Genomic DNA, 24302 nt, shown 5'->3' on the forward strand with positions numbered 1-24302 from the left:
CTTTCTCCACAACTATTCAACCTCCTTTTACACACCATGCTATTCATGCTTGATCACCATTTATGAGTGATCATTAATGGTGTTAATATCGACACACTAGCTTATGGCGACAACCTCGACAAGCTAGCAGAAACCAAGTCCAGCCTAGAGGCCCAAACCTCCGAACTTGATTCTGCATCAAATAGCTTCGGCATGCAAATAAACCCAAATAAGACAAAGGTTAATAAACCCAAAGAAAACAAACATGCAAATAAACCCAAAGAAGACATAGGTTATATCACAAAAGACCTGAACTTACCCCCTATTCACATCGTGATAAGTGGCGAAGAAGTCGAATTGGTACCTAGGGAGTCTACTGTCATCAAATCAAAACAGTTCCAATGACATAAAGCGAAGACTCGCCCTAGGAAGTGCGAGCTTCCGAAATAAGCACCTATTAATGCAATTGAAGCTCCAACCCCCTTATCATGGGCGTTGGGTGGGGGAGGCAGGGGGGCAGCTGCCCCCCCTAGACCTTCAAATTTAAATTAGATATGGCTAAAAAAGCAGATGGTTGAAAAAGCAGTTGATAAAAGGCCCTCCATCACACTATTGACTGCCCCCCCCCCCTAGACAATATGCTGCCTATGCCCCTTATCATCCCTTTTGCCATGCAAAGCTACGAAAGTGGACACTAAAAGTGAAAGATGAACGCATAATTTTGACCTTTGTGACTAAATGCCTCCGCCGTACAGCTGGTGCAAAGTATCTAGACGGAGTCTCCAACAAAGACCTTTGATGGCAATTGAAGCGGAAAACTACAATTCTTCATAAAGTGCGATTGCAGCAACTCAGGTCACTGGGTCACATACACTTAATGGAAAAATCACGTTTGCCAAAATTTATCTTTGAAGGAAGGGTCCACGGTAGCCACCAACCTAGAAGATGTTGGAAGAGATAGCAAGAAAACTTCAGAGATGAACTCCTATAATAATAATAATAACTTATTTAAACCCTCTATAACAAAATTATAACAATTTTGAAAAGAGGAGTAAAGGAGAGAGGGGAAAAAATAGGAAAAAAGATAAACAAAACAACAGACTGGAAAATAGAAAAATACGAGAAATGAACAAAGAAACATTAGAACAAACATAATCATACAAAGAGTAAGAAATACAAACAATTCAACACACTATAAAATATCTTCATTAAAAGGACATGACAAGTGATTGACCTAGCTAATTAATGATACAATTGAAAAGTTAGGAATTTTAATATTACTACGAAGGAAACAGTTGTGAACATCTTCCATTTTATAAAGTATATTAAAAATACTAAACACAAATGACATTCTGCTATTCCTATACCACGAAGGTAATCGTAAAAAAAAGCTTTGCAAATTTAAAATACACTGAGTTAATAGATATTTTTTCTTGACTGGAGAAAAAGACCACAGAGGGGCCAAAAAGAAAATATGTGGGCCAAACAAGGCGTTATAAAGGTGGCCTAGCGTACGTCGGTCAAACTGATCTCTGACTCGGGCATGTGCTATATATGGCTTTCTAATGTTTTCTTTGAGACTATAGATTATGTGCTTTTTTGTATCACAAAGACTTTTGCCATAAGGAAGACTAAGATATACCAAAGACTTTTCAACTACAGTTCCATCTATATTAATAGAGAGAGGACCTCTAATCTGTCGGTTAACACTAAAAATTAAAAACTTAGTTTTGGACGGTGCAATGGTTAACCCTGTGGTATTTAAACTCCTAGAAATTGAGGTCACAGCTTCCTGCAGCCCAGATAGATTCTCACCTATTAATTGAAGGTTATAAGCGTATGAAATATGACTGATATCAAGGCTATATAGAGTGACCAACAGACGCACAATCGTCGTAGCCAAGCGAAGACCCACATTGAAAATTATAGGACTAATCACTGACCCCGGTTTAACCCCTCTCCTAATGGGTATCTTGCTCAAAATTAAACGGCTAACTCTGATTCTAGTAGTAGAATTTTGGTACCATGAGCAAAGAGACTTGCAAATAAGCGGATTCACCCGGATTTCAAGAGAGATAAAATGGATTGGGAGTGCAATATCAAGTCAAATGCTCCAGATATATCGAGTGCATAAGCGAATAATTCTTTCTTGGAGTAATCATACTGACGACGAATTGAAAGAAGTGATCCGTGAGTATTCTGAATACCAGGACCTCTGCGGAACCCGAACTGATTGTCCTTCATATTTGCTCTATCATAAACCTGGTCAAAAATTATTTTTTCTAAAAGCTTCCCAAGAATCAAACAAACTGTAATCGGTCTGTAAGAAGAACAAACAGAAGGGTCTTTACCTCGTTTTGGAATACAAAAATTTAGGCCCTCACAAAATTACTTTGGTACATAATTCTGAGGCAGAGTAGCTTGACATAGAAAAGCTTGGGTGAGCCATGCTTCAAATGTTCGGACATGATCCCATCAAGACCCACAGACTTACCAGATTTCAGAAGTCGTACCCGATTTTCAATATCAGAAAGTGAAAATGTAATAAAATTCCTATGGGAATTTAAATCATGAAAATACGTTAACAGTTTTGATTTAAAGATGGTGTCTTGAGGATGAGGGTCAGGTGCAAAAAGTTTAGAAATATGTTTGATCCAATCGTCCATTGAAACAGCATCTGGAGAAGATGTTGAAAAGTATGTCAATTTAGACACGTAGTGTCATAAATGGGATGGGGTATTACTGGGATTAAATGACAGTTCAGTGATTTGATGCTTTTTCCACGAATGGACGAGCCTACGGAATTTATTCTTTGCATACTTTGTAAGATCGAAAAGGACCCCAGAACGAGGCTTCTCAGCCTCAATCCACACATTACGCCAAAAAAACTGATGTTCTTTTTCCTCTTTAAGGCCTGGGTAGATAGACCAGCCATTTTTCCTGGTACTCCTCCTTATTATTTCAAAAAGAACATAAGCAGTGGCTGCGATTTTTAGAGCGCGAACTATCTGGGCCAGATAGAGCTTAAGGTCTAAGATATCAGATGAAGGAGAAGTAGCTAGCAGATAGAAGAGAGCTTTAATTTTATCTAGTAGAGAATCTTGAGTAATGTAGATTTATATAATTCCAATTCAGTTTTTTGAACCATTTGAGCACGGGGCTAGTAGGCAAGGGTGAAGGGTCAATTGGGACTAGTAGCTCTAGATGAGAATGGTTACTTAAAACACGTCAATCGGAGACGACCACCAACAGAGACCGTGCAAAATGCAAAATCTATATTAGAAACACTTCCAGAAATTTTTTTCGAAATAGTCACTTCCAAATGTAATAACTCGTGTTTTGAGGATAATTGCTTTAATAAATGAAGGACAAGTCTGTTGCACAGCGTTGTCACCAGCGTTGTTCTAATAAACGCTTCCAGAAACATGTATGTAAGTAAAAGAACATGTTTTGTCAATAATAAATAAGTTACTGGGCAAAAAAGATAAAAAAATTTGTGAACGGGGTAGGAAAACGTCAGTCAAGTCAGTGTTAAAGTCACCCAAACCTAAAATCAATTTATTACTGGCCCTGATTTTTGCTAATAACTTAGAAAAATGAAACACATGCTGCCGCAAATCTTTGGTCTGAGCGAATATTGCAGTAATTTGTTGGTAAATAAACACAAATAACCACAAATATCCCAAATCAACAGTCAGAAAAAAATTCCAAACCCTCAAGTAAAGTACTTCGAAACCTATTTCTAAAAGCGAATGACCGCCAGACGGGCTACCCCTAGTACTCTTGGTAGGTTGTATGTAATAACTAAAATCACAAAAAATTTTTAAGGCCTGGCAATTAGCTGGTAGTAATAAATGTTCAGAAATACAGACAATATCAAAATCACTGAATGTTATACCTGTTAGGTCCAACTTCTCCTTAGCACCACACACATTTTGGAAAAAACACAACTAGTTAGAGTTATATAGAGAAACGATAACAAAAAACTATGTGCTTTTGCTTGCTGTTTTCTTTAGAACGGTACAACGAAAACTGAAACTAGGGTAATCACCACCACAATTGATTAACTTCGCCTGAACGCTGTGACAGGGCTCCTTTTTTGAAGAGCAATGGTCACCCGTAGATCTTGAGCATTTAGCTGTTTTAATACACTTAGAGGGTTTGTGACAAACGATTGACAGTTATAATACTGAAGGGGTCTCTCTATCGGCTTATAAATTTTGAAGTGTGTATAAATGATTTTAATCCCATATTTCAATGCACAATCTAGGTCCTTATCACGTCGAAAAGACAATAGAACAGTTTTAGAGATACCGAAACCCTTAGCACTCATGTAAACGCTACAGATACCTGGAGTAGTTCCAACATCATAATCATTATCGATATAAACAGTCCCTAAAAACTATTTTTTGATCACTTTGCTTTTTATTTGCACAGGCATGGCTCTAACAACTGTCACCGCAGAGCACTCACCCTTCATGTTGAGGACTGTCTTATCTTTCTTGTTGATAATTTTCTCTATACCATCAACTTTTAGATTGTTACTAAATTCACTCTGTTTACCTGGATTGCCATTCTTTAGTTCGGGAGGTGGATTAGATGTAATGACGGACATTGTTGTTTCTCTTTCTCGCTTTGAAGGCCAAACAAGTGGACAAATCTGGACAGTGCTGGATTCACTTTTTTCAACTAAAAAATCCAATATACTTTTGCAGTCGTTTAATCTTGACGCAATAACACTATTAACGTCATTAGATAAATCGGGAACTTCATTGGGCTCAGTTATTATGAATCATGGAATAGACGTCAATGAGAAGTCAAAGTTAAATTCACTTTTGCAAGTATTGATAGCGTCCATTAAGGCTTCTTTGCTAAAGAATTTCGCAAGTTTCAAAATTTTGTCTTTTTCTATATTTTTCTTAAATGGATCTTTGGAGAAAGTTGCATATAGGGCTTATAACCAATCCTACCTCCATTTTCAATTTCAGTCCATGTTTTACATTTCAATCCTATACAATATTCTCAACCAAGCTGACAGCCGAGCATCATATATAAAACTGATCTACGAACGTGTAAGTGAGATGGCCTCAAAGCGACCCATAAGGACGTCCGGGACATAAGTCAAGTATTTTAGTAGAATGATTTTGCTTTCTTTTAAATTTTAGTTATTTGATTGCAGATGGCAGTATAAGCAAACTTAATAAAAATTGCTTGTCGCCTGTTACTTTATTCTTTTCATCCACTGCTAAGGAAAGTGGACTGGTGACACAGAAAAGTTTGACAATATCTATTTGAAGTCAAGACTCATTAACAATATAAAACGACCATGGGAGATGAATCAGCTGCGGATCGTAATGTGGAAATTTGGAAGATCAAAAAGCTTATTAGAAGCCTTGAAATGGCTAGAGGGTATGAATCATTGTCTTATTTTGGCCATGCTACTTTTTAGGCTAGCCTATATTAAGCTAAGGCTAGTTTTGGCGAATTTCCCCTTTGTTTGATTATTTTTCTAGGGAAATTGTTTGATGAGGGGCTTATTGCTATCCTGGAAAATAGTTTGGAGAATAGCCTTAAACTTACAGTTTGAATTGAGAGCCTAAATTATGTCCTTGGCTCCTATTGACACTGCTTCCTTGTTTTCTTTAGGTTTAGAAAATTGTACAGAATGCATGCATACCTAACTTTTGTTCAGAAAAGTTTTTTTTCCCTTAGCCTATTCTTAGTGTTTAGAATCATTTCCATTGACTCTAGGCTTCTGATAGAAAGAGATCTAGGAGCACTGATAGATGAACAATTGGAGTTCCACAGCCACTGGCAACAAGCAGTTTCAAAAGAAAATTCAAGCCTTGGTCTCCTCAATCACACCATAACCAGCCATTCCCGTACAGTCTTTCTAAGGCTATAGTTAGGCCTGCTTTGAATTTTGGTACATGTCTCACCTCCCTTTCCTATAAGAATGATACCAGTCTAATTGAAGGAGTTCAGAGGTGTGCCACAAAGTGCATAGCTGGCCTACAACATCTCCCATACAACAAGAGACTGGAATACATGCAGCTGCCAACACTCATCTTCAGATGCTGCCGTTGTGAAATGATGCTGACCTACAAGTATAATGCACAACCAAATAACCCCCTTTTTACCAAACATTCAAGTCAGCACCATACAAGAGGACACTCACAAAAGCTGTCAAAACGTTCTGTCAATACACAAACATGGCAACACTTCTTCTCTGAGAGTGTTGTCAATGATTGGAATAGCCTTCAAGCTGAAATGGTGACTGCACCCACGGCTGTGTCCTTCAAGTCCAGACCGGACAAGGAATGGAATGATGAGCCATGGAAATATGAGTGCGACTGTCTGTGCCACTCAACTACTGACTGATGCCAACTTCATCATAATGAATGTCTTGCTTGGAGGCTGATGCTGCTTTGGGCTTAAATTGCATCTCTCCTGCAGACCTCTCTTATGGCGTGTCACTGGGCCCTAACACAGTGATGAAATTTTGCCATCATTGACCTGGAGCACAACAGATCCTGTATGGACCTTAATTGCTCCAAAGTGCAAATTAAGGTAATGACAGAGCACAGAAAAGAATCAAATGATGGTTTCACTTTCAACCTAGCTAAATTATATGGCCCACTGCAATGTTACCATGAAATTTACCCCCCCCCCCCCCCTAATATTCAAATATATGCCCAGAATTGTAAACAGCAAAGTTTTGAATTGCAAAATTCAGTGCTATTTTTTTCAATTGCATTTGAAAAACTTGAAATGGTAGGAAAATGGTTTATATTTGAGTTGCCTAATAAGTGAGGTTTGAATTGATTTAAATAAGCAGTTTTGGAATATGTTACTCTTGAACAACTTATATATAAACTAGTGATATGTTCTTAACCACTTCAATAACTTAACTAGTATTGATAACTTCTTTGTGTGGTTACAAAAATGAAATACCATTGGGGCCCCTTTGAGGACCATGGGCACCCATACGGGGAGGCAGGGGGGGGGTTGCCCCGGCTGAATGATGTTGGCTTATTTTATATTTTTGTTCTGAAATTTATATTATATAGCATTAAAAGTGCCACTTAGAGTTAGACATGGTTTGCCCCCCCCCCCTGGAATTCAGCTTATGGGCACCCATGTTGAGGACTCAAGATGCAACTCGCCTCAGAAGCAATTAATGAATTACAAAATCATAAAAAAAGGCATCAAATGACATTTTCCCTTTCATCTTAGCTAAATTATAGTGCCACCTAAAAATTTACCTTTTGAAGTACCTACCTCCACTCCTTCTCCCTCTAGAGGGTTCTGACCTTTGATGACCTTTAAAAATCCATGTGTTATAAAAGTGAAACCTTGACAAATAGATCTTCTGCTTAAATGAAGTACATCAAAATTATTTTCAGCTTCACAACTTTGCTCAATCCAGTACTAGTGCATTATGTGGACACTGCTATATATTGTACAAGAGACAAAACCCGCCAAACAGGTTATTTGCAAGAGACCACAATAGAGAAATGGAATGCAAAGCATGGTTTTCATTGCATTTCCAATATTTAAACTGTTGTTTTTTGGGGTTTAGGGGGGGGGGGGAAATGGTACCTTGGTTAGGTATTTAATATATGGTATGCTTTACCCCCCACTCCCCTAATGTGCAAATATATAGCCCAAATTTGTGTATAAACTATTATATACATTCTTTAGCAGTGTGCATAATGCACCAGTACCCTCAATCCCAATTTATAAGGTTCTAGAGAGAGAGAAGATGGGAGGTAGGTACTTCAAAATACCTATAGGACATACTTTAGCCTGTAGACCCATCCCTGAAAGTTTCATTTTCCTAACCTACCCCCTTTCCAAGATAGCCAAAAGTAGCTAAAGTAGAATTTTACCAAAAGAATTGTCATTTGCAGCGATTCAGGAATGGTACTTATTATTTCCCTTAGTCTTAATAGTAAAATATTATTTTGAAAACAAATTTTGCAATTTATTTTAAACAGTGCTAGAAACCCCCAAAAATGACATTGGTTTTGCTGTGATGTCAATTCCAAGGGTTTCAGGCTCTTTTTAAAAATTCCTACAAATTTTTTTTAAAATAACATTTTACTATTAAGAATAAGGAAAAATAATAATTACCATTCCTGAATCAGCTACAAATGGTGATTCTTTCTCACTAGTCTATTTTTTTAACATGTTTTTAAAACTTGGTTGCTATAGAATGTTTTACCTTTGGGGGGCCCCATTAAGGGCTCAAAATGGAATTTCCCCCCAGAAACAATTATTAAATTACAAAAGAGCATAGGCTAAGAAAAGGCATTAAGCAATGTATCCACTTTCATCCTAGCCAAATTATGTTGAAAACTGCAAATTTACCAAGGACACTTCTAATGATTTAAGTAGGATTTTCAGCCATATTTACATTTTGTATACTTAAGACATTTAGCCTAGGCTAATTTCCAAATTCTTTTAAATCATATAGCAAGACTCCCAGTACTTACATGGTGTCTAATCTTAGACAAACATTTTTGTTTAAAATGTATCTTGGTAAATGGGGTGATAATTCTATTACTAACAGAGGGACAAGTTGGCCACACTGCTTAATGTGTTTTATATGCTCTATCCAAATTAATAATCATTTTATCCACAAATCCAATTTAAGGGACTTAAATTGATCCTTAAGTGATACACAATTCTAATAATTCCATCAAAATCACCTAGACACAGTGATTTTCATATGTAAAGAGTTCAGAAAACCTATGGTACTGTTCTAGATTATGGACTCTGTAGATAGAAACATCATAATAAAAAATAAGGTATTACCTTTAGAAGCCTTATTTTATGCTCTTTTCAAATACCACATTTACATTTCTGATAATACACCCTGGCCCCACTGGTCCCATATATATGTGCCTTGAGTATATACAAAATTAAAAAAAAAACACCAAAGACATGAATTTCTTACTTTGGTAGGCTCTAAGTCTAGAATTGGGGATGTTGATAAGGAAACATGTTAAGAAAACAATTTTGACTTCATAATATGCAGAATAATTATAGTTTAAAGATTTTGAACACAGCTCCACTTTACTCCTCCCACCCCCTAATGTGCCTATGTATAGCCAAGATTATTATTTGCCATGTAATTTCTGTTTTTTTGACTGTATCACAGTTGATTTATTATCCACATTTCAAATAATATTTATATATAATTCTATTTTAATCAAAACTGAATTTCAATGAGTATAGAATAGAGCTGCCAATTTTACAATGTATCCCAAGATGAAAAACAGTTTTACATATGGAACCATCAGAGGGGGGGGGGGTACATTGTCAGAAATACAAATATGATATTTAAAAAGAGTAAAATAAGGGGCCAAACAGTACTAGTCTTGTTTTGGGAAAGGTTTTCTTCCAAGTAGCCACTAATCTAGAACAGTACCAAACAAATTTTAACATAGAATACATGATACATTACAAGATGATAAACAACAAAGAAATATATTATTTTAGACTACATACAGAGCCATCAGTTAGGTGGGGTGCACTGTCAGGGTAATGACTATTTTATTTAAAATTACCTTAAATCACATTGTCCAGCAAAATAAGGATTAAATCCTGTATAATTGCTGTTTAGTGATGATGATGATGATTGGACATCTCAATGGCATCCCACTCAGTTCACCATGGCTTCATGACTATTCTACATCAATGGCTCTTTTAAAGGTAGCAGTACTGGAGATAGTGACTGCTTCTTGAGTGCGCAAATTCCACAAACTTGTTATCTATTAGTGAAGAAGTTATTGTGTAGTCTAGTGGCAGCTCTCTTCTGATGTAGTTTCCAAAAAAAAAACAAGCATAAAATAATGAATATAATGGTTCTACTTTTAATGACACTACTCCCAACATGAATTATGTGTTACTTGAGGGTCCATTGCAAGTGAACAGTGATTGGCAATTGCAAGTGAACTAATTATTATATTTAGAAAGGACATAAAAAAAGGCCTCAAGTAGTGTCTTCAACTTATTTGTACATTTATCTATATTGTTCCTAAACTTTTACAATGGATTCCTAATCCTGGATATGATTTTAGGCAGTTGAAGCTAGACCAAACAGGATTGGCTAACTACAATCTTGGGACACCTTTTTAGTATTTAAATATAGACAAAAGTTACCCTTACAGTCTAGCTTATTTAAATAAAATCATTTTGCTTTGCAACATTTGTCTTAGATTGAATCCATCAATGATTGATTGTTCTAGTTTGTCTTTGTCCTAATTCCCAATAGATTCATAATCCTGGATGTGTTGTGTATGGTTTTAGATAGTTAAGGCTAGGCTAAAAACGATTTGCTAACTCTTTTTATGCATTTAAATTTTTACAAAAGTTTCACCCTACAATCTAGCTTATTTAAGTGCAATTATTCTTCTTTGCACTAATTGTCATAGATTGAATCTATCAGTGATTACTTTGTCCTATCTTTCACATCCTGTCTCTAAGATTGAGCAGTATTTTCCAAGATTTGGTTCAACCTTCAAATGAATTTGTAATTAGGCTCTGCTATTGACTGTCAGTCCATTTAAAGTATTTAGGCCTAGCATTGTGTGTGGCTAAAATATCCAACCTCATCACCTAGTTATTAAGAAAATTTAGGCAAATCAAATAGTGAATCAATTTGGTTCCCCAACGGACCAAACTAGACCCAACACTGTTAACCTCTGCATAAATGACGCTCCTGAGGTGGTCAAGAATGGCTTGGAACTGTATGCAGACAGATCCAAACTCTTTGGTTCAGCAGCTTTAAGAAAAAATTGCTCTTCTCTGCAAGAAGATCTCAACAACATCTGTATGTGGGCAACAACCTGGATGCTCAAGTTTAACCCATGCAAATACAAAGTCATGTATCTTGGTCCAAACAACCCCTACCATAGCTATCACATGGTTGACTCTGCAGGTGGCAATATGCCCATTCAGAGTACAGATGAAGAGTGTGATCTTGGGGTAATAATTGACAATAAGCTTAAATTTCATAGTCACTGTTGGAACCAAGCAGCTAAGGCAAACAAGGTCCTCAGTATGATCAAGCATTCAGTGACAAGTTACCAACCAAGAGTTATCAAGAAGTTTTACACATCCCTTGTTTGTCCCCATCTTGAATTTGGTCTGTTGATTCCCCACCTGTACTTTAAGTGTGACATGGAGATACTTGAGAAGGTCCAGCATAGAGCAACCAAGCTCCCTTTTGCCAAACAAAAAATCTCCTACAAGCAATGACTAGAAAAGGTTAACCTGCCTATCCTAACCTACCATAGAAAGAGATGTCATCCTTTCCTTTAAGATGATGACCTGTGAAACCATTAAGCCTGTTTTTGATCACAGTGAATACACCAGAACAAAAGGAAACTCCAAAAAACTGCATCATAAATTTAGCAGAATGCATGAGAAGTTCTTCACCAACTTCTTCACCAATTGCATTGTTCCACTTTGGAACTCACTCAGTGAATCTGCTGTGTTGGCCAGATCAGTTGACAGCTTCAAGATTGGTGTTGATTATGACTGGAGTGGCGAGTCATGGAAGATGCAGTGGGACAAACCAGTATCATCCAGCAGGGTCTATTAAGTGTAAATGCTCAGTTATGGTACCATATGCAAACTGCAACTTGTCACCCTCAACCACCTGGCAAACTTATCCAAAGTTGCTGTTGTGCCAAGGCCTCAACTTTAAACTATCCAGACAATGGCTGGTGCAGGCCAGTCATACATCTGGAGGGTTGCCTCTACCAAGTAGGTTTAAATTGCAGAGCTTACACCAACTGAGCCACCTGCACTCTTAGCCCTGAAACACACCAGGTCAGTAATGCATCTAGGGACACTCAACAATGAAACCAAACTGTCCTGTATATATGTAAATAGTGATGATCCACTCATGAACTGTGACATGAATATTGAGTCAACATTACCTGGCAACATCTACAGGCTCTTCAACCTTAGTTGCTAGAAGATGCAATTTAAGGTAAGGTAATCCAATTTTTAATTGTTTTAGACCTATCAACCACTGGCCAAATATAATATTTGGGTTAATGTCTGTTAAAAGGCTGGGACCAAGTAGGAGAAAAAGAAATGTCATTAGGTTCTCTATTTGGTGTTCCTCTACTATTGCAATTGCATTCCAGCCCCCTCCCCTCTAATGGGCCAGTTTAAAAAAAAGCCAATGTGAGAGAAATAAAAAATCAGCTAACTTTTTACAGGGTCTGTCCCAAAAGTTCTAGTAATTTTGTTTTAAAGATTGTTCATTTGAAATAAATTTACAAATTAGGTAACTTTTTTCAAAATACTGTTCTTCCAACTTGATGAACATCTTCCAATGTTTTACTTACCTTTTCAGCTTTTCTGGAATTTGTCTGGAAGTCCACCAAAATACATGAACTCTGCTATTGCAATTGCATCCCAGCCCCCCACCCCTTTGATGGGCTAGTTTGAAAAAAAAAACAATTTGGGAGAAAAAAAAAATCAGCAAACTTTGTACAGGGCCTGTCCCAAAAGTTCTAGTAATTTTGTTGTAAAAACTGTTCATTTGAAATAAATGTACAAATAAGATAACTTTTTTCAAAATACTGTTTTTCCAACTTTATGAACATCTTCCAATATTTTACCTACCTTTGTAGCTTTTCTGGAAGTTGCCAATAGATACCTCTTGTAGACAGGTGGTCAAAGCTTATTTTAGTCCTTCAAGGATCCCTAGGTGATGTCCTTTGAGAAATCTCTTGGTTCTCAGGAATGAAAAGAAGTCCAAGATGGCCAAATTGGGGCTGTACAGCAGCTGGAGAAGCATAGCAATGCCTATTTTGACCAGAAACTCACAAACAGTGAGTGCAGTATGACTTGGTGTATTGCCATGGTACAAGATCTAATCATCATAAATGTTTTTTCAGGATTGCTGAACCCTTTCCCTTGTTTTTTTTTTATCACTTCACAGTAATACTGGCTATTATCAGTCTATCCTTCAGGCACAAATTTATGATACACTAAACTATAAACTCTACACAATACCTGCGATTTTTTCATTCTTGCTTTCTTTGGTTGAATACTCCCATTGATCTGGTACTTGCTGCTCTGATGTTTGGATTCAGGACAATATTTGAAAACCTTTGTTTTGTCCACTACATTCTGTCTAAAAAGTCAGATTTGGTTTGTAATGTTCAAGCTGGTCCTGACATTTTGCAACGCACTGAGCCTTCACCCCATCTGTAAGCACTTTGGGAACCATTTTTTCTGTACACTCTCTTTTTTTTGCCAATCCTTGATGAAAATTGGGTGAACCACTGTTTTCAGCACATTATTCATGTCAGCTAACATCCAAGAAGTCAATTGTTGATTATTACTCAAAAGTTTTCACATATTTTCCACTGTATCATCAGTTTTGGTTGCTTCAGCAGCAAGCAAACCCTGAGTGCTTGTTGTTGGTGGTGGACTCCATCCCTGTCCAGAACGTCCTGTGTCACTCAAAAGCTTGGTCCTTGGACATCACATCATCCCTATATGCATGCTCCCCCTAAATGGGCCAACAAACTTTCTAATGAAAAGTGTTGTTGTAAATAGCAAAGTTAACTTGAAAGTCACAAATACAATCAATCTAAGAAATACTTTCTCTTTCCTTGATATTCATTGTAACCTTTCTAACCTTATTCATTGCAATTTGTGTTTTTTTTTTTACTATGACTAAAAAAATAATAGTTTGAAATTACAAATTGTTTTAGTAAAGGAAAAATGACCCTCTAGCCTTTAGAGTGTTTTTACAAAGTAGGATGATAGCCCTACTTTGTTGTGGTAATTTCTGTTTGTTTCAAGTTTGAATTGATTTTAGATCTTTTTGATCTCTGTTTTTTTTAGTGTATATTCACTCATAGTAATTGGTGTTTATTTTAAGCTTGACTTACTATGTAACTATTACTGCTTGTTGTTGGTTTTAGTAATGCTCTTTGCTCCTTTTTGGATGGGGGAGAGGAAGGCTTGACTTACTTAACGCTCTTGCTCAGCAGTGTCGCCAGTGTAGAGGGAACTGGTTGACAGTGCTGTAAGTCCTCTCCAAGCAGCCCTGTTCAGGGCTAAGGATGGGGCCTCATTAGGGTCAATGTTGCAGTTGAAGAGGCGTTGATTTATAACATCAGCCCATCTGGTGTGCAGCCTCCCCTTAGAACGTTTCCAAACAATCAAGGGATTGAAGTCCAATATGATCCTTGCAGGGGTAGTTGGCGGGAGGCAGAGTAAGTGGTCAAACCATCTTAGAGAACAAGCTACTATCTGGGTGGAGAGGTTTGCTAACTTGAAGGTCCTCAGGATCTTGTTATTGCAGATCTTGTCATACCATTTGAAGCCTTCAACTTGACGCAGGTGTCTAGTTTGGATGGTATCAACCTTTCTTAGCTGTGTCTGGGTTATTGGCCATGTCTCAGAAGAGTACAGCATGATGCTTGAGACTGTGGCATTGTAGATACGGGCTTTTGTAAGGCGACTAATTTGCGGTTTGTGGAAGACTGCTCTCAGGAGCCATCTGAATACAGAGTTTGCCTTGGCTGATCTGGCTGAGATTTTGGCATCAGTTGTGCCATTTGATGATATAATTGATCCAAGGTAAGTGAACTGCCTTACCACATCAAAGCTTGGCTGTTGATTGCAACAGTTAAGGGTGATGCCAATGCAGTCTTTTCTATGGGTATGATCATTGTTTTCTTCCAGTTGATTTACAGCCCAACTCCAGAAGCAGTGGAGGAGAGTGTCTCAAGTGCAGACTTAAGTTGGTCAAGATTTTCACTAAGGATGGCTACATTGTCGGCAAAGTCAACATCAGACAAAGTCCTCCCAGCATAACTTATGCCAAAAGGGTGGACATGGTGTGTCTTGTTCAAAATTTGGTCAATGATGCAGTTAAATAGCTCAGGTGCAGCAGCGCAACCTTGCTGTACACCATTTTTGATTGGGAGAGAAGAAGAAAGCTTCCTGTTAACAAGGATGGTGCTTTCTTTACTGCTGTGGAGTTCTTTAAAGAGGCTGACTTTCTTTGCTGGTAGGCCTGCAGCTTTCAAAATTAGCCAAAGGGGCTGCCTGTCAACAGTGTCTAAGGCAGAATGAAAGTCAATGAAAGCTATGTAAGCTTTCTTGTTGAATTCCAGTGTCTTCTCAACAATCTATCTGACCATATAAATCTGTTCAGTTGTCAATCTTCCTGGCATCAAGCTGGCTTGTTGCACGTTTCAACAGGAGCATTGCAAACAGCTTTCCAGGAACAGCGAGTAGGGTGATACCACGGTAGTTGCTGCAATCTGTCTTGCTGCCCTTGCGCTTAAACACTGTCACAATGATTCCTTTCTTCCAGTCTGATGGTATAACTTCTGTGCGCCAGATTATGCTTAACACCATCTCCAGCCAAAGTATCATTGCAGGGCCGCCTGTAATAAGTAGCTCTGGAGTGATGCCACAGGTGCCAGCTGCTTTAGTGTTTTTTAGTTTCCTCACTGCTGATTTAATCTCCTCAGGAGAAAATTTGGCATTGTTGTGGGCAGGGGTAGCTTCTGCAGCAGTGGCAACAAGCCCTGGGTCAATGCAGTCGGGTGGATCTGAGTTTAGCAGCTTTATAAAGTGTTTCTCCCAGAGACCAACACATTGAGACTGATTGTATATAGTTTCTCCATTGGCTGCTTTCAGGCTTGTTGACGTCATGGCATGTTTGCCAGTCAGCTCGCGCAAGATCTTGAATGTTGCGCCTATGTCTTTCTTTTGGGTAGCTTGCTTGAGCTCAGTGGCTTTACCCACAATGAAGTCTTTCTTGTCCTTGTGAAGCAAGGAGTTGTGTTGTTTGTTGAGCTGTCTGTAGAGTGTCATATCTCTTTGTAATCTTGCTTGCTGTTTCTGCTCAATTTTTTCAAATGTCTGGTTGCTAATCCACTCTTTCTTCTTTTGCGGCTTCAAGCCCACAACTTTGGTAGCTGCTCTGAGAACATTGTCTTTGAAATTGGTCCATGCTCACTTGCTTTCTGAACACAGCTGGAGAGCCTCAAAGCAGTTAGAGACCAACCATATACCGCTTGCAAACCAAGGGATCTTGCTTCAGTCAAGAGGTGTCTATCTTCTTAATGGATGAGGAGTTACTCTTATTGGTCCTCAGCCTGAGTTTCATCCTTGCAGAGACAAGACAATGGTCAGCATTGCCGAGCTCGGCACCTCTGTATGAGTGGCAGTTCTGGACAGAGAAAAGCCAGTGTTGTCAAACAATGATGTAATTAAGCATTATTTTCGTCCTGCCATCATTGCTTTTTTTTGCCATCAATCCTGCTCAATTCATCCTCAGGGCTATACTGTGGTGTTTCTCCTCCCCATAGTATAGTGCAGACGGTTTAATATCATTCTATTTTCCCTTCTTGTTTTAGTTTTTTTTTTTTTTTGTTTAAAGCTTTTTCCAATAGGCAATGTTTAGAAGTCCTCCAAAAAAAAATGTCCCCCCAGATCCCAAATCAAATTCCAGTGAAAGTGCCATAGTGGAAGATACCCATCTTCGCTGGTCAAGCACACTATCTCAAAGTTCAAATGATAGCTCCGTTTTCGAGAATAAGACAATGATAAGTGTAGGGGCTAATGCAACCGTAACGGATTATAGAGTGATTCAGGAAGTGCTTTCCAGTAGCGCTAAAAAAAGGAAAAAAATCTTCCCAATCAAAGGCATTTTCACTCTCCTCGTCCAAGATCCACCATCCAATCACTTAGGAATTTGACTTCAAATCACTACTAACACCCCTGTTAAAATAATAATGATTAGTGAAATAAGAGTTGAAATTTTCAAATTGCTAAAATCAATGTTCTCTCTTAATATTAACCATGATGGATCTCTTCTTATAGCTGTAGAAGATCAGAAATCAGCAGATACAATAATTAACCTAAAATCCCTTCTGAATACCACAATTATTGCATCTAATTGGAACCCAAAACAATCACCAACAAAAATAGTAGTTTATAATGTTCCCCCAGAGATATCCACTCAGGAGTTAAAAGAAGGGCTCTCAGATAGGGCTGGAAACACAATCCCAGTTGAGGATGTTACCCAATTTGGCAAACCTAACTCTAATGGCCTAAAAACTAGTAGATCCTTCTTATTCACACTGAAGGAAAAAATTAATAGCCCAGAAAAATTATTCCTATTTGGGCAAATCAAACCACACAAGGAATACAAACCTAAGCCTATCCAGTGTCAGAAGTGTCTCAAACTGGGACACACAACAAAGAAATGCTATGAAAGTCTCCGAGAGTGTAGTAATTGTAAAGCTTTCCATCCTAAAGAGTTGACAACTTGCAACAACACTCAGCCTACATGCATCAATTGCAAAGGCCCACATGAATCTACAAATAAATCATTATTCCCTGCATACAAGAAAAGAGCTCTAACACTCCAAATATCAACAGAGAAAGCCATCCCATACCCCTTTGCAGCAATGGAAGCAAATGCTGCCCAACAATACCAAATAAAGCCTGTAATGAACCCAACCAAAACCCCCAAGTCAAACGCCCCCACGGCATCCAGCCCCCCAGATAAAACACCATCGTCTAAGCCCCCTAGCTCAAATCCCTATCAGAAGGAATCACCAAGCCAACAAGCCTCCCTGTCCGGTGAGATGAGGTCAGCCTGGCCCCCCTCCCAAGAAGAAACAAACCAGAAACACTACCAGGAATCAATCTCTTAACCGATAAACAGAATTCACAACCAAAAATACAATCCACAAATCCATACTTATTTATTTTGAACTATAATGCTGCTCATGACATGAACATACATCACCTACAGAAAACAAAATCTTTGTATAATTTGGAAAAACCTCCATACCCGATAATAAGCTTATTCAAGCAAAAAAAGATCTTGGTTTACTTCTAACAAATCTGAAGATTGATACACAGTCATATGAAGAATAGATCAACAGCACAACATATATCAATACTCCAATGGAATGTAAGATCACTCACAGAAAATAAGCTAAATGAACTAATATCTTTTATAAATAATAATTCCATTAATATTGCTTGCCTCCAGGAAACTCATTTAACCCAAAATCAACAAATTAAGTCTCTGGGATATACTATCCTCAGAAAGGATAGATCTTCAGAGAGAAAAGGAGGTGGTGTAGCTTTATTAGTTAAAATAATATAAAATTTTGTGGCATCAATTTTCCAGATTTTGCAAATGATGTTGATGCAATTGGCATCAGTGTTTGGCTGAATAATTTAAAAACCTACATAATAAGTTTTTATAACCCTAATGGCCAAACTACAGATGCCAAGGATTTCTTTAATTATATAAATAATTCTAATATGTTAAAAAATATCATTATTTGTGGAGATTTCAATGCCCAGAGCCTTTTGTGGGGGAGTAAACCAGCAAATAAAGCTGGTAAATTCATAGAGCATTTGACTTCATATAATAATGAATTAGCTGTTGCTACCCCTCCAAACCTGAATACATATTTCAACCCCAAAAGTGGCAGATTCTCCAAAATTGACCTACAAATTGTGTAATTGAATTTTTTGAATAAAATTTACTTAAATAAAACATATAGTCTATGTAGAGACCACTTTGCTATAGTTTGCTCCCTAAGTGAACCTGCTGAAACTTCATCTCATACTTCCAAATGTATCAACTCTAAAGCAAATCGGTCTATGTTCTAAAATAAGCTAAATGATGAAATTACAAGTTTTACCCAAATTTCATGCATTTCTAACACAACAGTTGACACACATGCTGAAGCCTTGACATCTATACTAATAAATGCAGCTAATCATGGTATCCCCTGGACAACACCTAAGAAAACATTCCCTAAACAAATTCCTAAAGCATGGTGGACAAATGAGTGCCTAAATAAATGGAGAATAAAAAAGCCAGCTAGGACAGAATTCATAAAAAAACCATCACCTACTACATATTTAAAAAAATTACATGCAGAACCTAATCTAAAAAGAACTATAATAGAAGATAATATAAATACTGGAATAATTTTGTAAATAACCTATCCAAAGAAACACATGAGCCAATTACACATAAAGTCATAAGCCACATCTGATTGAAAAAGACTTCCCCAAACCCACTGCTGTATGAGCTTATACATAATAATACCCATTATGACAATGATAATGAAAAAGCTAACCTATTTGCAACTTTTTTTGTTAATAAGCAAACATCTAATAATCAAAGCAAACTGTCTCCAATTCCTATGAACCCAATTACCAACCACGCCCTGGATCCGAGTACATAACTAAACCATTTTCAATCCTGGAATTGAATAATGCAATACATCATATTAGGACCAAAACTAGCGGCAGCTATGCCAATATACACCCTACATGGATAAAGAATCTCACACCTTCATACAAACAAGAACTGCTAAATTGTTATAATCACGCTTGGGCATCTTCTATACTCCCCAATATATGGAAATGTTCGTCCCTCCTACCAATCCTAAAGAAAAATAAACTCAAAGATAACCCTGAGTCTTATAGGCCCATAATGAATACTCCTGTGATGGGGAAAATAATGGAGAAAATTATCTATCACAGACTCCTCTGGTTTGTTGGGAAAAATAATATGATCCCTCACACTCAAACTGGATTCAGGAAACACCACTCCTCAACAGATGCTTTCATTTTGCTAACAAATGCAATAAATGAATCTTTCTAAAAAAATAATGTCCTAGTTGCAGCTTTCCTAGATTTTGAAGGGGCATATGACAATGTGAACCACCAAATCCTTTTAAACAAACTTGCAAACCTTGGAGTACCCCCTAAGCTAGTATCTTTTATTAAATCCTTCATAGAAGTGCGAAGTTTCATTGTTTGTGTTGGTTCAGCCTCTTCACCCCAAAAGACAATAACCAAAGGCCTAACTCAGGGAGCAGTCCTCGGTTGCCTCCTATTTGCCCTATATCTCTGGGACATGAACCTACCCCATACGAATCTACAATATTCTGATGATCTGGTGCTATGGTCATCTGGCAACACCTTTCAGATAGCACAGTCAAATCTGCAAAAGTCACTTTTCCAGTTTGAAAAATTCTCTCAACATTCAGATTTACCCATTGCACCCACCAAATCAAATATAATCCAATTTCACCGGAAGCGAAACCATGTTAACGTAAAACTAACTCTAAATAAAACAACTATTCCAGAAGATAATCATATTAATTACCTAGGTCTCATGCTTGACCAAAAACTTAATTTCCACCTCCACATTTCAAACACAATAAAAAAACGCTATAGGAAAACAAATGTACTAAAAATACTTCTTTCCACACCCTGGGGCTGTAAGGAGAAAACCTTACTCCAGTTTTATAAATCACATATAAGACCCCATATTGACTATGGGCTCATCGTCTATGGTGCATGTGCAAAGACCCAGATGCAAAAAATTGAAACAACACAAAATGATATAATACGTCTCATATTTGGTCTTAGGAAACCCACAAGCACCAAGTTTCTGCTTATGGAGAGTGGATTAACAACAATAAGGGAGAGATGTAACTTTCTCTTGACAAAACATCTTACAAAAATTGAATCAAATAGCTCACACACACTACATAATTGGTTAAGAAATCCAGCCATGTATAGAGGCATTGCAGATGAGTATGCCAATATTCAGAAGAAGTTCCCTATACCAGCAAAGTCTATTGCATCCACTTTCCCCCGATCCCCCCCTGGAATTGGTCAAGTCCCATAATAAATAATGACTTCTCAAAGTGGAATAAAGATTTAACGCCCATTGCTTTTGTCCAGAAAAAATTTGCAGAACTTAATACTATTACCTATAAAAATCACTTCCAAATATTTGTTGATTGGTCGAAAATGAATGAGAAGGTTGCAAGTGGTGTTTTCCTTCCTCACCTGAAAATTGCAATGGGCTAGAGATTATATAATAATTTATCTATAATGTCTGCGGAGTTAAATGCCATAATAATGGCATTAGAACACCTTAAGGAAAACCAACCTTTGATTGCAAATTCAAATAAAATTATCCTATATTCCGACTCTCTATCAAGCCTTGAGTTGCTTGCCTCAGCTCCTCAATATAAGTTGGACATTGACACTTATCATTGTCTCAGTATTATAGATAATCTTGCTTCAAGTGGCATAAAAACTTATTTTCAGTACATTCCTAGCACTGAATAACACTGAATAACATTCCTAGCACTGGCATAAGTGGTAATCATCAGGTTGATGAAATAGCAAAAAATGCTATAAATATTGACCAGCCAAGTGGGAGACCAATCCCAATTAGAGATATTTACCGATGGAAGCTATCAGATATTAATTTTAATAAGATTAACCCTATTCTATCCCCTTTTCCCAATAAGTATCTTTCAAAAATTTATCATAGAATTCGTTCTGGAACAGATGGACTAAATTTCCTTGCATTCTCATATAAGTTTTCTAATTCAAGTGGTTCAATCCCCCTGTCCCCTCTTTGCAGGCATTGTAATATGAATAATGAAACAATTGACTATTGCCTATTTGAATGTAATATGCTGATGTCTGCATAACATACCTTGCTTTGTAAACTGTTAAAATGCTTCAAACACCACAAAATCTCACTATCAGCCAAGAGCCTAGCCAACTATACCTGCACACAGAGCACAGAAATCGATATCTATCATCTTACATTTGAACTCCTTGAGTCAAAAGATCTACTGAAAGATATCTGAGAATATCTAATAAATAAGAGACGACCAAGCCAGTAGCTCTGTAGCCCACAGAGTGAAGCAAAAAGAAAAGGGCTAAATAGTACTAACTGAATAGCCCGCCTGCTGTGAATTAGAAGAAGAAGAATTGCTGTACCATAAGTGCTTTGCAATGTCTTTTCTCACAAACCAGGTATTGGTGACTGATAGAGCATGGGTGATGCAGCAATTAGCTGCCACTCACCATTATCATTCAGAGCATCAACTGTCACAAGTCCAACAGCAGCATTGTACCAACCAGAGCTATTAGCCACACCAGCATTAAAATCTCCTAGGACTAGGAGGCGGTTGTGTGGAGGTACAGATGAGAGCTTGGAGGACAGTACCTCATAGAAGTTGTCCTTAGCTTTCATCTTGGGTCTCGTTTGTCGGTGCATAGCAGGTAAGAACAGTTATCTTCCCGTGCTTGCCGTCGATTCTTGCTCTCAGTAGACGTATGAAAATAGAGCTTTCCAAGCAAAGTTGTTAAGGACAAGGCCGACTTCCCCTCTTCTTTGGGGTCCACCAGAGGAAGGGACATATTTTTAAAAATATAAGCAAACATTGAACCGTATGGTCTGGATAATTCATCCCCATACAGCATGCAGACAGATCTTTATGAATTGTTGCTTTTGAGGTGTACACTTTGAGGTGTAAGACCCTTGTTGAAAACCCTTCCCTGTTAAGTGCTTCAAAATGTCAAGGATTCTCTAGCCTTGTTATGAGTCAAGGCAGACTCATATTTGTAGTGGGTTGCTGCAGGGGAACCATCTGGACTTTTATCTACCCTAGGCTTGCTACTGTCAATACTAAGCCAGTGTAAAACATGTTTATGGAATTGTTCAATTAAGGTTGAATTGAAATAAACTACATCTGAAAGTTTATTCAGATGTAGCAACCTGTGACAGGCTGCTCTTCTATGAGGACACATTGGTCTATAGTTGTCACATTGAAACAATTGAAGATGTGCTTGAACATCAGTGCAAAATCAAGGCCCTATTTATAAGTTACTGGAAATCAAGAAAAATACTGATATGTTTCAGCTAGGATTTGAGAAGCTTTCTGCACTGATATCAAGAAGTTTTGTATGACATCATCTTACATTTTCAAAAAAGGATTCTGAAACCATCTGATCATTGAATAGAAGTCTTTTGTTGGAACAATCTCTATTTCTGTTGTGAAACACTACACTCTTATATTTTTGAGAACTAACATTTTCCTGTGGGGATCGCCATCTTTAGCAATCTAGCTATTTTCGGGGACTCCAGTTTAAAGGAAATGTGAGCTGAGATAGTTACTGCAATCAACCATTCTCTTCTAGCAATAACAAACTGTAATTCAAGGTTGCAGTATCATTAAAAGAATAATGTTTCAACTGATTAGAAAATAAATCAGGGAGATTCTAAAATTACTAAAAAGAACAGTACCATGGTGACAGAGAAGGTACCAACAATTTTGACTTGGTAAAAATAAAACTGTTTGCTACAAATAAAGAAGTCATAGCAATTCATGGTTTTTGGAATGCTGGAAAATAACATGATAATGTATATTAACATAGACGATTCTGCAGGAAGTCATCACCACCTTATCGCTCTAGCAATGAAATTTAAGGTAGATAAAGCCTAAAAGCAAAAAGAAACTCACCCAAACTGGACTAAATCATATTTTAATTTTTGGTTGGGGAATGGAAGATCTCTGTAAAAAATGTACTGAAAATAGAATATAGTTAGGAAAGAACATAATTAGGTATATAAAACAAAACATTAGAACCATTCAAACTGGACAGGTTGGTAAGTGAATTTTTAATCGAAGAGTGGAGGATCATTCTGTAAATATAATAAATGCTTAAAAAACAATTTAACAAATTGTAAGGTGAATTGGTGGCAGTTATTAAAAAAACAAAAACAACATAGACCCAATTGATTCTATGTTGAATTATTTGAAAAAAACTACGTTTTCTAAAGAGTTAAAGAGGCTGAGTTACGAGGTCGAACCTTAAAACGTACAGGGATTAGGAGGCACTGTTGGGGGGCGACCACCCCCCAACCCCCCCGATTTCGCAGCCTTTAAATATAAAAAAAAATTTCTTTAAACTGAAAGTAAGGAGCGACATTAAAACTTAAAAAGAACAGAAATTATTCCGTATATGAAAGAGGCTGTGCCCTCCTCAACGCCTCGCTCTTTACGCTAAAGTTTGACTTTCTCACAACTCTTTTTTTAAACAATAAAAACTTTAGCGTAAAGAGCGAGGCGTTGAGGAGGGCACAGCCTCTTTCATATACGGAATAATTTCTGTTCTTTTAAGTTTTAATGTCGCTCCTTACTTTCAGTTTAAAGAAATTTTTTTATATTTAAAGGCTGCGAAAGCGGGGGTTTGGGGGTGGTAGCCCCCAACTGTGCCTCCTAATCCCTGTACGTTTTAAGGTTCGACCTTGTAACTCAGCCTCTTTAACTCTTTAGAAAACGTAGTTTTTTTCAAATAATTTCTGCACGTTTTTGTACAGTTTATTACTTATTATTGCTTGACTAACTGTTAGCTGATCGTGTCAGGAGTTAAAGTTGGGGGCTTCCGCCCCCAAACCCCCC

At 37.5% G+C, this 24302-nt stretch overlaps 1 protein-coding gene across 1 annotated transcript in view; it reads left to right on the forward strand.

The window, feature by feature from the left end:
• Positions 1-5234: 5234 nt before the first annotated feature.
• LOC148951167 (eukaryotic peptide chain release factor subunit 1-like) overlaps positions 5235-24302 on the forward strand; it is a 55433-nt gene continuing 36365 nt past the window's right edge. Inside the window, exon 1 of the mRNA XM_089090692.1 lies at positions 5235-5388. Within this exon, the coding sequence (XP_088946818.1) occupies positions 5306-5388 (83 nt within the window). The 5' untranslated portion in view covers positions 5235-5305. The remainder of the gene's footprint in view (positions 5389-24302) is intronic.

This window comes from Artemia sp. Qi Xiang Cuo, chromosome 6 (genome assembly GCF_049724085.1).
Source record: "Artemia sp. Qi Xiang Cuo chromosome 6, ASM4972408v1, whole genome shotgun sequence".
Taxonomy (NCBI): domain Eukaryota; kingdom Metazoa; phylum Arthropoda; class Branchiopoda; order Anostraca; family Artemiidae; genus Artemia; species Artemia sp. Qi Xiang Cuo.